The 13,828-nt window shown below is 47.7% G+C and overlaps 1 protein-coding gene across 7 annotated transcripts in view; it reads left to right on the plus strand.

The window, feature by feature from the left end:
* The window catches only part of Bcorl1 (BCL6 co-repressor-like 1), a 67,712-nt gene extending 55,903 nt beyond the window's left edge, over window positions 1-11,809 (plus strand). For 6 of the 7 annotated variants that reach the window (XM_039099670.2, XM_039099669.2, XM_039099671.2 and 3 more), the window contains 3 exons: window positions 3,457-3,534; window positions 4,563-4,713; window positions 9,649-11,809. In XM_039099670.2, the coding sequence (XP_038955598.1) occupies window positions 3,457-3,534; window positions 4,563-4,713; window positions 9,649-9,931 (512 nt within the window). In that variant the 3' untranslated portion in view covers window positions 9,932-11,809. The remainder of the gene's footprint in view (window positions 1-3,456; window positions 3,535-4,562; window positions 4,714-9,648) is intronic. The other variant, NM_001191587.1, reaches the window with a different exon arrangement.
* The last annotated feature ends 2,019 nt before the right edge of the window (window positions 11,810-13,828 follow it).

Raw genomic sequence — 13,828 nt, forward strand, 5'->3', positions numbered from 1 at the left:
GGTACTATATTCCTTTTTAAAATTTTATCATTCTCTCCCTTTCCTTCGTTTCGTCTGTCTGTTTGTCCGTGTGTGTGTGTGTGTGTGTGTGTGTGTGTGTGTGTGTGTGTGTGTGAGCGGACAAGTGGGAATTCATTCTGTCTTTCTATGTGGGGTCCTGGGATTTAACTTGGATCTTCAGGCTTGATGGTAGGTGCCTTTACCTATTGAGTCATCTATCTAGCCCTACATTCTTTTTTATGCCTGACTAATAGTGTGTCTCTCTGTGTGTGTGTGTGTGTGTGTGTGTGTGTGTGTCTGTGTGTGTGTGTGTTTATCTGTTGGTTCATGCATAGCCATTTGCAGTGTGTCCATCTTTTAGCTTTTTCCCCAGTGCCCCTTTGCTCATGCGTGCACAAACTCTTGTCAGTTCTGTTGCATTTGTATGTAGAAGGGGAGTGTTTAGGCTCAGGGTACTTTCTCACATGAAGGATAAACTCTTGGAAGTTTGCCAGGAGTGGAGAAAGAACCCAAGAAAATGAAGGTCATTCATTTTGACATAGTCATATCTGAGGAGTGCATCAATGCTACAGCATCAAGTGACTCCTCCCACATGCTTGTCACTCTCGGGCCTGTTCCAACTTTAGCATCTTTGCTCATGCCAGTTAACTTTCGGCTATCTCAAAAAGTCAAGCTCACCTGTCCACGACAAAGCTCTGCAGGCGGTGGAGAGAATTAGAGGAATGCATGCTCGGTGGGCTCTGAAGGCAATTCTTAGTGCAGAGCTGCAGGAATGTGACAAAATTGGCCTGCTCTGATAGAATCCTTGCGTGACTGCGAGTAGGGGGACAGGGGCAGCAGAGTGCATATGCTTTGGCGTGCTGCTTAAGCAAGCACTTTGCTGTCTCACTTCATAGTGATTGTCTTCTCCCCTCCCCTTCGTCCTTTCCTTCTTCCCTAGCTCTTCTTAGGGACCAGACAGTGGAGCTCCAGCATAGGAGAGAGTAGTTAACCAGGTAGACCTGGTTCCTTCCTTCTTTAGAAATAAGGGCCTCCTTCCTTTGTTTCCCATGAAAAAAGCACAGGACTAAACTCAGGGTAGACATTCACTTACCAACCCAACAGACACTTCTAGAAGGACATCCCTGTGGTTTAGGCAGTACAGTGTACAGAAGAGAGTGGAGGCTGTCAGCATGGCCTCAAGTGGGGTGTACAGAGGTCTAACCTACACAACTTAAGGTTCCTCACTCTGCTGTTACATTGAAAGCTGTTTCCTGGTGCCTTCTCAATGGGAGTAGCAGCTCTTCATGTCTTCGAAGATGGCGACCAAGGGAGTGGCTTTGGAAGCTTACATTAAGAAACAGTTCCTGCTGCTCAATTGGCCCAGAGAGGAAGCATTGTGTGGCAGTGATACTTTCAGTGGATGAAGCAAGCTACACTCCTTGGGGAAATAACTCCCAATATAGTTCTGGGACTGGCTTTGCAGGTGGCCACCCTCATCTCTGTGTGTTCTTTGGATTCTCTTCTTTCCTGTTGCCTAGGTGCTACTTGAAAGCAGGTGACAATCAGTCAGCCTACTAATTGTACAGTTTGGCATGCTGGCAACTTGTAGCCTTGCACTCAAAGGCAGCACATGTAACTTTGACAGGAAAGCCTGTTTTGTATCTGGGTGGGGATAAGAGGTGAACCTGTTCACTGACCGATGCTAGGAAACAGGGAGGCCAAGGGCCACCTGAGGTCTGTCTTTAGAGCTAGGAAGCAAAAGGTAGGTTGCAAATGTCTTTAATTGCAGTAGAAGAAGTTAGCTACTTGAGACAGCTGCTGATGGAGTGTCGAGTCACAGTACTACAGTCACCGCTATCTGCTTTCAGAACTTTTTTATCATTGCAGAGGGAAACCCCAGCTCTATTCTTAGTCACTGCCCTCCCCCACCCCCAATGCTGGCATCCTCAGTCTGCTTTCTGTCTTACTAGCCTGGCCTAGTCTGGAAATTTCATTGAGATGGAATCATGTATATGTCGTCTTTGTAACTGATTCTTACACTTAGCATCCTGTGTTCCCAGATCATGTATGTGACAGTTTTCTTTTTTTAATTGATGTATATATTTGCTTTACATCACAGTATCAGACCCTCCTTCTCCCAGTACCCCCTACTCTTTTCTTTATTGGTGCTTTGTACCTGGCTTCTTTCAGTTACCATCCACGTTGTTCCTTTCTATGGTGTAGTAACATTCTTCTGTGTGGACCTTCCCTCATTTTGTCTATCCATTCATCCCTCAATGGACCTTTAGGCTGCTTCTACCTTTGACCGTTGTGAATAGAGCCATGTCAGTTCATGTGTACAAAATTTTGTTTGAACACCTGTCTTTGGTTCTTTTTAAAAAATTATCATGTGTGCGCACGCATGTTTGTGTGTGTCACCCTTACAGGCCACATTATGTGTGTAGCAGCCGATGGGCAAATTTTGGGGTGGTAGTCCTCTCATAGTACCATGTTTTAAAAACAGAATCTGTCTTTGTTGTGATATACTCCAGCCCAGGTGGTCCTTGAGCTTTGAGTTGAATCTGCTGTCTCTACTTCAAGTTTGGCTGTTGGAGTTCTGGGACTATAAATACTTATTACCATGCCTAGCCTTTTCCATGCCTTCAAGGATCAAACTCATGCTACCAGGCTTGTTACCTGCCGAACCATTTTCTAGCCTCTCCTCTTGAGCTCTTTTGGGTAGAAGCAAAAGGGTTAATGGTTTTTAGTTTTGTTTTGTTGAGACAGTTTCTTCTAGTGGCCCAGGCTGACCTCAAACTCAGTTCTCTTCCCTCAGCCTTCTGAGTAGTAGGGAGGTGTGCGCATGCCGCTATGCCGAGCTTTACTGTTATTTATGTGTTTTTGAGCTATAAATAAACTTAGACTCTTGTACATGCTAAGCATGCATTCTACCATTGAGCTACCCCCATGGCTACTCACGTTCCTTTAAAGAAGCTAGATCATGACTGGACACATTACTACTGTGATAGGCGTAGGATTCTGCTTGTAGAGGAATGCCCTGTGCCCTTTGAAGCTGAGGTCCCCAAGCAACACGCCTTCAGGCTGATGTGTAAAAGAGAGAAGAGGCCCAGTGGGGACTGGAAACTGTACATGTCACAGCTTTCTCCAGCCAACTGTTGACATACAGGAATGCAGAGACAATGCTGCCAGATCTTCGAATTTTTATCTTTTTTTGTATAAAATGTTGGAGATCTAATTTTTAATTTAAATCCCCCTGTTTTTAATGACTAAAACTAGAGGGTATTTTTTCCTTTGATTAAAAACTAGGCCATACATCAGTGGGCTACATGGAGCTTCTGCTTGCTTGCAATCTGCTGTGTCTCTTACCCGTCACCCCTGGTCCCTCTTAGAGCCTTCCCCACTTCCCCTCCCCCAACCCCATACAGCTAATCCTCGAGCTCTTCTTTGTGTCTCACACCTCTCTTCTCTCATCAGATCACCTCTCCGATCTTCAGGGCAGGGCAGAGGGCGACCCTCGTGCATCCTGGGATTTTTACAGCAGTTCTGTGTTGGGTAAGTTCAAACTGGGAAGAAGCTGGGGGGGGGGTGCTGGGTATGTCTCAGTAAGTCTCAGAGGTAGGAGCCCCACTGTGGGGACAGCCTTTCCTCACCTGGTAGTAGCTTTCAGCCCTTCCCCCTCAAACTCAAGAGTCTCTCACTAGTCTGAAGCCTGAGATGCCACAAGGATTTGCATAATGTCATCCTCTCCTGCCTTGTCCCTCTCCCCACCCTGGGTGCTTTGTAAATCCTACTACCTCTTTTGGTACTGTTTAAACTTTAGAAGGTGTCAGCCCCTTCCTTAGCCAGCAGCTTTCTTTGTCGCCACTCTGTCCCTGTGATGTAGCCCTCATTCACTTGTTTTATTTTTTCTCTGGGTTGGGTTTGGTTTTCTTGTTTGCTGCTCTGTTTTTTGAGACAGGGTATCACTCTAACTCTGGCTGCCCTGAAACTCCCAGAGATCCTTCTGCCTCTGCCTCCCAAGAGCAGGGATTAAAGGTGTGGGCCAACAAGGTGCTGGGCTCAGCTCTTATTTTTTGAGATTGCTGCTGCCCTTAACCCTTAGGCCCAAGCACTGTGCAGCAGGAAGATCGGCACACCCTTATCTAGTGAGCTGGACTGAAGAGTAGGAGCAGAAGGTTGGGCTGAAATACAGCGGGCCACACCCAAGTGATGTTGGAGAAGGGAAGCTTCTAAGTCTCGGACTTGAGGATCAGGCAGTGAGGTGGTTTGGGCAACCTATAGCCAGAGGACAGGTTACTAGCTCTTAACAGCTGCTAGTGTTTTCTGTCTTCATGTGGAACACCCTCCTTCAGAGAGTGGCAAGCAGAGGGTGGAGAAGGATAATGAACTTCTGCCTACAACATATTTCCTTCCAAGACTAGACCGTGTGTCCTCTCAAGGATACGAGCCCATAGTCAATGCAGCCAGGGACCTGTGGCCTTGGATGTATTTCCTAAGCAGCCCCTTTGTATTCCTTATGGAGCCTTTTCTTTCCTTCAGTTTTGTGCTTGTAGCTGATTCCCTGTGTTCTTATCTTATAGAGAAGAAAGACGGGTTTGCCTGTGACCTCCTCCATAACCCTCCTGGGAGTGCTGAGCAAGGGGATGATTCAGAACAGGATGACTTCATGTTCGAACTCTCAGACAAGCCTCTTCTCCCTTGTTACAACCTCCAAGTGTCAGTGTCCCGTGGGTAAGTGTCTGGGAAGTCTACAGGGATTGTGTGACAGTGTCTTGGCAACGTGTGGCCTGCCTAGGGAAGGAGGAGCTCTTCAGAAAGAGGCACAGGCTATGTGGAGAATGAGTGCTAGAGCAGAGGAAAGACACCCTGCTCCTCCAGTCGGGATGGAATGGAATTTACATCCAAACTCAGGCTTCACAGGCCCCAAGAGCTACACCTTGGCTATCAACTTGATGCATTTCCAGGCCCCAAATCTAAGAATTTTGTGCACTGTTGCTGTGTGTTTGTGTGTGTGTGTGTGTGTGTGTGTGTGTGTGTGTAGGCGATAATCTGGGAAATATTTGGGATGATGAACCATTAGACTCTCTGGAACATTTTTTGTGGTTTCTGGGGACAGCTACACAGAGTATTTGCAGTTGAAATTCTTGGGAAAGCCAAGACATATGGTTGCCATAGCTTTGGATCCACTAGGATTCTTAAGCAGTCCACCACAGGCTCTCATAGCCTTCAGATCAGTAAGGTGATCTGCTCTGCTGGCTCAGATGACTCTGCCTACTACATGGGGACACCCTTTCTTTGGGGACTAGGGTATACCTGACACCTGGTATTAGACTGAGCCCAAACGACTTTGCTGAGGTGAGGTTGTCAGCCTTCAGGACCGTGGCTTGTGATGGCTTTCCCAGTGTAGCATATGAAAGTGTTAGGTGGATGAATAACAGTGCTGGATCAGGACACTGGAGAGATGGCTCAGCGATCTAGAGCACATGGAAAGGAACCAGGTTTGATTCCCAGCACCCACACGGTAGCTCAGAACCATAGGTAACTCCACTTCCAAGAGATCTGATGGCCTCTTCTGACCTCCACAGACACCAGTCACATGTATGGTGTGCATCCAAATGCATGCGGGAAAACCCTCATATAAAATAAATATATTTTATAAATGTGGGATCAAGTAAATCTAATTTTTTAATGTAGGATCAGTCGCCTTTTTGTTCTTAGTCTCCTTGTTCTGGGCAGAAGCTGATCTCGTAAGGTAAGGCTGGGCCTCTGGGATATAGTATTGCATAGTTAATTAATTCCTCCAAAGTATCCAGCACCTCCTTCTCTGAAACAGGATCTTGGGTCACAGGCAATAGAAGGACTAGAGTAGTTTTCTCTAGGTGTAGACAGAACATGGGCAACCAAGGGCCACATACCTTTCATTAAGCCAAGCACGAGTACCTCTGGGCCATGTCTGTGCCTGCGACCTGCAGAGGCCAGATGAGGGCATTGGATTTACTGGAACTAGAGTTACAGACCGTTGAGAGCTGAGTCACCACCTGAGTGCTGGGAATTCAACTCAAGTCCCCTAGAAGAGCAAACAGTATTCTTTTTGTTTTTATCTTTATTAACTTGAGTATTTCTTATATACATTTCGAATGTTATTCCCTTTCCCGGTTTCCGGGCAAGCATCCCCCTCCCCCCTCCCCTTCCTTATGGGTGTTCCCCTCCCAACCCTCCCCCCATTGCCGCCCTCCCCCCAACAGTCTAGTTCACTGGGGGTTCAGTCTTGGCAGGACCTAGGGCTTCCCCTTCCACTGGTGCTCTTACTAGGATATTCATTGCTACCTATGAGGTCAGAGTCCAGGGTCAGTCCATGTATAGTCTTTAGGTAGTGGCTTAGTCCCTGGAAGCTCTGGTTGCTTGGCATTGTTGTTCATATGGGGTCTCGAGCCCCTTCAAGCTCTTCCAGTTCTTTCTCTGATTCCTTCAATGGGGGTCCCATTCTCAGTTCAGTGGTTTGCTGCTGGCATTCGCCTCTGTATTTGCTGTATTCTGGCTGTGTCTCTCAGGAGAGATCTACATCCAGTTCCTGTCGGCCTGCATTTCTTTTCTTCATCCATCGTATCTAACTGGGTGACTGTATATGTATGGGCCACATGTGGGACAGGCTCTGAATGAGCGTTCCTTTTGCCTCTGGCAAACAGTATTCCTTTTTTTTTTCTTTTTTCATTTTTTCGGAGCTGGGGACCGAACCCAGGGCCTTGCACTTGCTAGGCAAGCGCTCTACCACTGAGCTAAATCCCCAACCTTGGCAAACAGTATTCTTTTTTTTTTTAATTTTTTTTTAAGATTTATTTATTTGTTATATACATGTAGCTGTCTTCAGACACACCAGAAGAGGGCATTGGATCCCATTACAGATGGTTGTGAGCCACCATGTGGTTGCTGGGATTTGAACTCAGGACCTCTGGAAGAGCAGTCAGTGCTCTTAACCGCTGAGCTATCTCTCCAGCCCCGGCAAACAGTATTCTTAACCACAGAGCCATCTCTCCAGTCCCTGTACCTTCATTCTTTGAAAGACATGGTCCAAGTATATGGTATTGATTGTCAGGTTCTTAGCTTAGAACGCTCCATTCCCTAATTTTATGTGACAGACTTTGCCATGGAAGAAATGATGGATTTTAGGGAAAAATAACTGAGTCTAAATAGATGAGGGTGTTTTGTTTTGTTGACATAGGATCTGTATGTAGCCCTGGCTAGCCTAGAATTCACTAGGTAGACCAGAGTGACCTCAAACCACCTGCCTCTTCCTTCCAAGTTCTGTAATTAAAGACTTGAGCCATCATGTCCAACTAACTAGATAGGTGTTTTACATACCATGGAATGATTGATTTCATAAACATGTTTTATGCCCCCAGATCAAACCTTGTGATCCATGGCTCAGCCAACTCTGGCCTTCAGAAAAGCCCAGCTGAGTGTAGTAGACAGATAAGTATGCAATGAACTTTAATAAAAGACCAAATGTTCTAAGCAGGTTTATGACTATAAAACGGATGTCAAGTGAAAAATAAAAAGTTCAGTCCGTCTTGAGTTCTGCTCCTTGGTTCCAGAGAAGAGCAGAGTTTATGTTGATTTTGTAGCATTTTGGAAATAGGCTGTTAGAAGTACCGTAAATAGAGCTGAGTGTCATGGGGCCATGGAAGATGTACCGAACACTCGGTTACTTTGAGGTTTTATAGACTGAAAATGGCATCTGAGCTGGGCTAAAAGAAGGAAAGGCATAGGGAAGGCATGAGCAAAGGCATTACAACAAACTCAAGTAGTTCAAAAGCAAAAGCCAGATGTGACGCATGTCCAGCACTCGGAGACAGAGGCAGGTGGATCTCTGAGTTTGAGGCCAGCCTGGTTTACAGAGTAAATCACCAGTCAGCTAAGGTTATATAATGAGATCTTCTGTCTCAAAAAGGAGTGAGATGGCTCAGCAGTTAAGAGCACTGGTCTCTAGGATCTGTGTTCAGTTTCTGGTACCTGTTATGGTAGCCCATGATGGTCTGTAACTCCAGTTACAGGAGATCCAGCATTCTTTTCTGCAGGCACCAGGTGTGTACAAGAAGCGTACTGATCAGGCAAAGTATCTCTACACGTACAATTTTAGAACAAAGGTGTTTCTGGTAGGACGGGGGATAGATACAGTGTGTGTGAGTGGATGTGGGGAACTGGAGATTGAGTCGAAGAAATTGAATTGGGATCATCTTTTGGAGGCCTGGCTTAATATTACACTGAAGAATTAGAACTTGCTGTGTGACCTGGAACTTACTCTGTAGACCAGACTGGACTCAGGTTCACAGAGATCTCTGTCTGCCTCCGTCCGCTTTCCAAGGGCTGGGATTGAAGGCAGGTGCCTCCATGCCTGGCTATTTTATTTTTAATTATGCATAGATATGTCAATTTGTATGTGTGGATATAGACATGAGACTAGAGGCGTCTGATCTCCTGGAGTTGGGGCCCGGTAATGAGGCTGCTGACGTGGGTGTTGACAATTGAATCCGAGCACTCTAGAAAATCATTATATGCTCCTAATATTTGAGCCCCAAGTTGGTATGTTTGCTGGAAGTATGAGAGAGTCATTAAAAGCTGTTCAATGAGGGAGGGGGTGGAGGATCATATTTTCTTTCTTTTTTTTTCTTTTTTTCGGAGCTGGGGACCGAACCCAGGGCCTTGCGCTTCCTAGGCAAGCGCTCTACCACTGAGCTAAATCCCCAACCCCTCATATGAAACCCATACCTGTGCTGTTTGGTACTCTTACTTTCTGTTCAGCACTTAAAAAAAAACCTATGTATTTAGGCCTGTATTAAAATAGCTTTATTAGCTAGGTCCCCCACTAAGAAAAAGGATTCAACAGAGACAGAGCAAGTGTAAGGCTGCTGTATTGGAGCCCAGACCAGAAGTGACAGAGGCTGCAAGTGAGACAGTAGAGTGACTAGGAGGAAGAACTGTAAAGCCGGACGAAGAGAGAATGTGGTATTTCTTCCTGGTTTAAGTTCATGGAAGCGGCCTCAGAAGCACCCCTCCCAGCTGTCCCTAGGCTGCCGCCCAGTCTCAGATGTGTTCCACAAGGGCAGACTGGCTGTAATGTGAGCCCTGGGCCTGCAGAAACATTGGTGCTGCTGCTGCTGGAGGGAAAAAAGTTGTCTAATACATTCCAGAGCCAAAGAGAAATGCCTTTTGGATTACCCACAGTTTAGGCCTTTCGCCACAGCTCCACCTCCACTAGGGAAGATCTAGATCAAGTGAGCAGGAGTGAGATCAGGAGAGGGAGGCCAGGCAGGGTTATCTGGAGTTGGGGTCAGCAGATAGTAAATGTCAGGCCATGGCGTAGCAGGCTGAGCCGAGTTTGCCTCAGGCTTGCCCTCTGTGGAAGAGCGAGCCTGTGAGGTGAGTACTCACTGATGTTCAACCAGAAGCTGGGGCAGGTATGTGCTAACCCAGCCTCACTCCAGAGACCTGTGCTTTCTTACGAGGTAGCAGTAAGTCTCAATACCTCAATACCAGTAAGTCAATACCTCAATACCTCAATGGGGGTGGACTATGGGGGTCACTTGGTCTCCTGGCCTTCTGTGGTGCTTCTGGGGCCCCACTCTTCCTCCGGAGCCTTCTTCCTTAACTCTATCTTTGTCTTTCCAGACCCTGCAACTGGTTCCTCTTCAGTGATGTCCTGAAGAGACTGAAGCTTTCATCACGAATCTTTCAGGCCCGCTTCCCACACCTCGAGATCACCACCCTGCCGAAGGCTGAGTTCTACAGGCAGGTGGCCTCAAGTCAGCTGCTGACCCCTGCTGAGAGGCCTGGGAGCTTGGAGGACAGATCTCCCCCGGGCTCCTCAGAGACTGTGGAGCTGGTGCAGTATGAGCCAGAGCTGCTGCGGCTCCTAGGGTCTGAGGTGGAATATCAGTCATGGAGCAGTTGACGGAAACAGCCCCTCCTCCCCGTTCTTCTTTCTCCTTCGAGTTCACCCTTTCCCCACCGCTCATGTCTCCCCCACCGAGCACCAGACTGCAGAATGAGGCAATAATATGGACCAACAAGAAGCCGCCTTATCAATGCCAGCATTAGTGACTGGATTTCTTTCTCTCTCTTTTTTGTTGGGGGGTTTACAGTTAGTTCTCATCTCCCTGTTGTTGTTGTGGTTGGTTGGTGATGGGGTGGAAATTTGAACTCCACTTCTGAAGACAAGAGGTCTGGAGATGGTGGGAGGTGGCACCAGGGTCCCTCGGACTGGCTTCTATGCTTATGACCAAGACCAAACATGGGCCTGGGTGGCTATAGCCTGTCCTAAGGAGAAATGAGAAAAACCCAAATCTCTTGAGTGCCCCTTTTGTCTCCCTGTGCTCTTCTGTCTTCCATAGTATTTATTTTATTAGTATTTAATTTGTATTGTTCCATTGGTTTCTGAGAAGTCTGTATCACTGTGACTATTTGAGACAACTTGTTGTATGGAGGGACTTTCTTTCTTTACCTCCCTTTCCCTTTTCTTTCTACATAAGCTTTGGGGATGCTCCCACCCTCTGAGAAAATTATTCCCAGGTTCTCTCTCTCCATTTGGAGAGGGAGCAGGGTGAGGAAGAATGGGGCCATCCTCTGACTAAACAACCTATCTGCTGCCTGCCCAGAGCTGGGGGGCTGGGGGCAAATCCCTGGCCTTTGGTGCTGCCCCACCCCTGCCAGTTTCACTCCACCCCGCCCTCTGTAGCTTCCATCTTGAGTGTTTACCAGGGAGCAGCATTCCCGAGTTAACTCTAATAAAGGCAGGTTGAGAGACCTGAGGCAAGGTGCTCCCCTCACAGTGCTCCGCTCAGTGCACAGTAAACTTATTCTGACATCTTTTGCCCTGTACCCCTCCCCTACTTGCCTCACCTACCCCCGGGGCTCCCCATCTTGAGATAGTGAGCCTTTCACCTCCCAGACTTTGCCCTGCCATCCCTCCCACAGACTTGTAGCCCCTCTACCCCTCTCTCCTCCACCTGCCCTTGGTTCTCCTTTGGAATCTCTAAAGGGCCCTGGGACTAACTAGGTGAAGGCAAGGGACCAGTCTTTAGCAGTCTCTAGCCTGGCTCCATAGCCACTCAGGGACTGAGTGAGTGGCTCCTAGGCCTTCAGGCGCCTAGTTAGATCTGTTACCATAGAGGGGGACAGGAGGAGCTTGGGTTGTTTCCCTGGCCCCACCCCTCCGTGGCATTGCCCCTCCCCCTCTTATTTTTCTACCGATTGCTATTTTTCCGAACAATCCTAGTAGAGAGTGTGTACCATCCAAAGGCAGGAGGGCCTCACTGTGGGTGGCTCTGGATGGAGAGGGTACAGTTTTATTGTACAGGTGCTAAACATCAACAAAAGAAGAAAATGGGGAAAGACAAAAAAAAAAAAAAGAGGAAAAAAAACCAGTTTGGGGATGGGACAATCTGTTCTCTGGAGGCTCCTGATCCACTTAGGAGCACTATTTCTTTTAACTGTGTGTGGTTTTTTGTTCCCGGGGGAATTTCTGAGCCCCCTTCTGTAGGACAGCCCATCATCCTACCCAAATGGTTTTGAACAATTGTTTTCCCTTTTTAACAGCAACAAGATTATATATATATAGATATACATATATATATGAAGTTGAGGGGGTTTGGATTTCAATTTTGTTTTGTTGGAAATTATACTGTGTGGTTTGTTTTCTGGTTTTTTTGTTTGTTTTTTTTTTGGTTTTGTTTTCTTTTTGGTTTTGCATTTTGGTGTGTATTCTCGCTGCCCTTTATGTTTCGTTTTAAGCAACTGGCTGTGGAGTCAAAAACACTTGCATACTGAAAAACCTGTGTCAGGGCCTTTGTCTCCTGTCCTCACTTTGCCCATTTGTGGCTTTGGGGGAGTTAAGTGGTCCCTAGAGATAAAGCGGGGGGTGGGGAGCAAGTCAAATAGAGCTTTGCTCATTAGGTCAGGGTGGGACTCTGGAAAGGTCCATGGAAAGGGGCACATTCCAGGGCCCTTTGCCCACCTATTGGGCAAATAGTTCAACTTGGGGTTGCTTTGGTTTAGAAATGGAGGAGGGATCCTTGGGCTGCTGGGTGGTGTGATTCCCCCCAACACAATCAGAATGAATTGTCTACTGTGGATTCCTCTTTGGGCTGGGACTACCCACCTGACTGGACTGTTTTCCCCGCCTGGTTCCTACCCTTGCCAGCATGCACACTGTTGTATCTGTAATTTCCCTGCCTACCTGCCCAGCGCTGGCTGTCCCGTGGTTCTAGGTTCTGGTGAGCTAACTGTAAGGCAAGACCACCCACCTGTCCCTTGTTTTACAACAACTCCTCCATCTTTAAGATAAACTGTGGCAGAAGGTCTGTCTGCAGGCCCCAGAATGTCTCTGCTACTGAGAGACATTTGAGAGGAGTCTTTGTGAAGGTCTGGAGCCTCTAATCTTAAAGCTCTGTATCTTTGGGCTTCTTGCTGTGGCTTGAGTAGGCAGGCCGGGAGAGTGATGTGTCTGGCTTCTTAGAGTCCAGACATTCCCCAGGACTAAACTTAAGCTCTCTCCTTGCCCATCCTTCAGAAACTTGCTACCATTTGGGTTTGCCCAGATAGAGAAACACCATCCATTTAGAGGTACAGCACTAATCTGCCTTCCTGTTGTTCCCCTCCCCACTTCCTGATCACAAGGTCAGCCCAAACGCCCCATAGTGTTTCTAATTTCAGGCCCATCCTCTAGTTGAAGTCAGAAGGCAAGCATACGTGGTGTTGCATGCCCAGGATCTCAAGCACATGGGGGGGAGAGGCAGAATGGTTGCTGTAAACTCTAGGTCAGCCAGGGTTATATGGCAAGACCCTGTCCCCAAACAGCAAGGTGTGATAATGCTGTAATTCTACTTCACTGAAGAACAGAGGTAGGGCGGGGGGTGGGGGTGGGGTGTTAAGGACAGCTCGGGCTATGTAGGTGAGACCTTGTCTCAAAACAACGAAAAGGAAATGAAGTTCAGAAGTCAGACATGTCAGGAGGTTACAGGAGCAATGTTGTGGTTAACAGTATTCAGATAGGCCCCAAATGCTGTGGGAGCTCAAAGGCCTGGGCAAGGGCACCTGGATGCTTGGAACAGATGGCATGGGAGAGGTAGTGAACAGTGCGTACTTAAATATAGACATCAGGGAGTGATGTTTGGAATGAGGGCACATTCTGAGCAGAGGCCTGGAGAAAAGAACAGCACTTCCATATTTTCATGCGTATGTGTTCTTTTATCCACACATTAGCTGGAGACTATTGTCAGGTTACAAAGATCAAGGCTGACACCGGAGCTCTTCATCCTACCTGGTGGCAAACATTCTTCCAGCCTTTGCTGTGTTGGGTAGGGAAGAGCTACCAAATGTTCCGGCCTGCTAGATTAAGAAGGGGGATAGGCCTAGCTCTATGTGCCCCCCCCTTAGAGTGGCAGCTTCCACTATGGGGGGCTAGCCACTGGGTGTGTGCTCCTCCTAGGCTCCAGGGGTGAGGGGGCTCCTCCAGGAGTTTGGGTTCAAGCTGCAGGCAAATGGTTTTAACAGATGCCTCGATCATTCTCCCGTTTCAAGGGAGAAAGCGGTGGAGCGCGAAAGTGTCCCTAAAGGCAAGTTAGGGAGAGGAGCATCAGATCCGGGGCCTGTCGAAAGGTTGGAGGTTGCCTAGAGCTTGCCTTTTGCGGGTTTAGGAAGTCCGCAGCCGGGAAGCCCGGTCGCCTCTAGCTCACCTGCCCGCAGGAGAGACCGGGGGCGGGGCCAGGGAGCGGTTGGCCAATGAAAAGGAGACATTCCGCAGACTGCTTAACTCCCCTTGGAGAGGGAAAGGGACCGAGGGGAAAGTTCA

Source organism: Rattus norvegicus, chromosome X (genome assembly GCF_036323735.1).
Source record: "Rattus norvegicus strain BN/NHsdMcwi chromosome X, GRCr8, whole genome shotgun sequence".
NCBI lineage: Eukaryota > Metazoa > Chordata > Mammalia > Rodentia > Muridae > Rattus > Rattus norvegicus.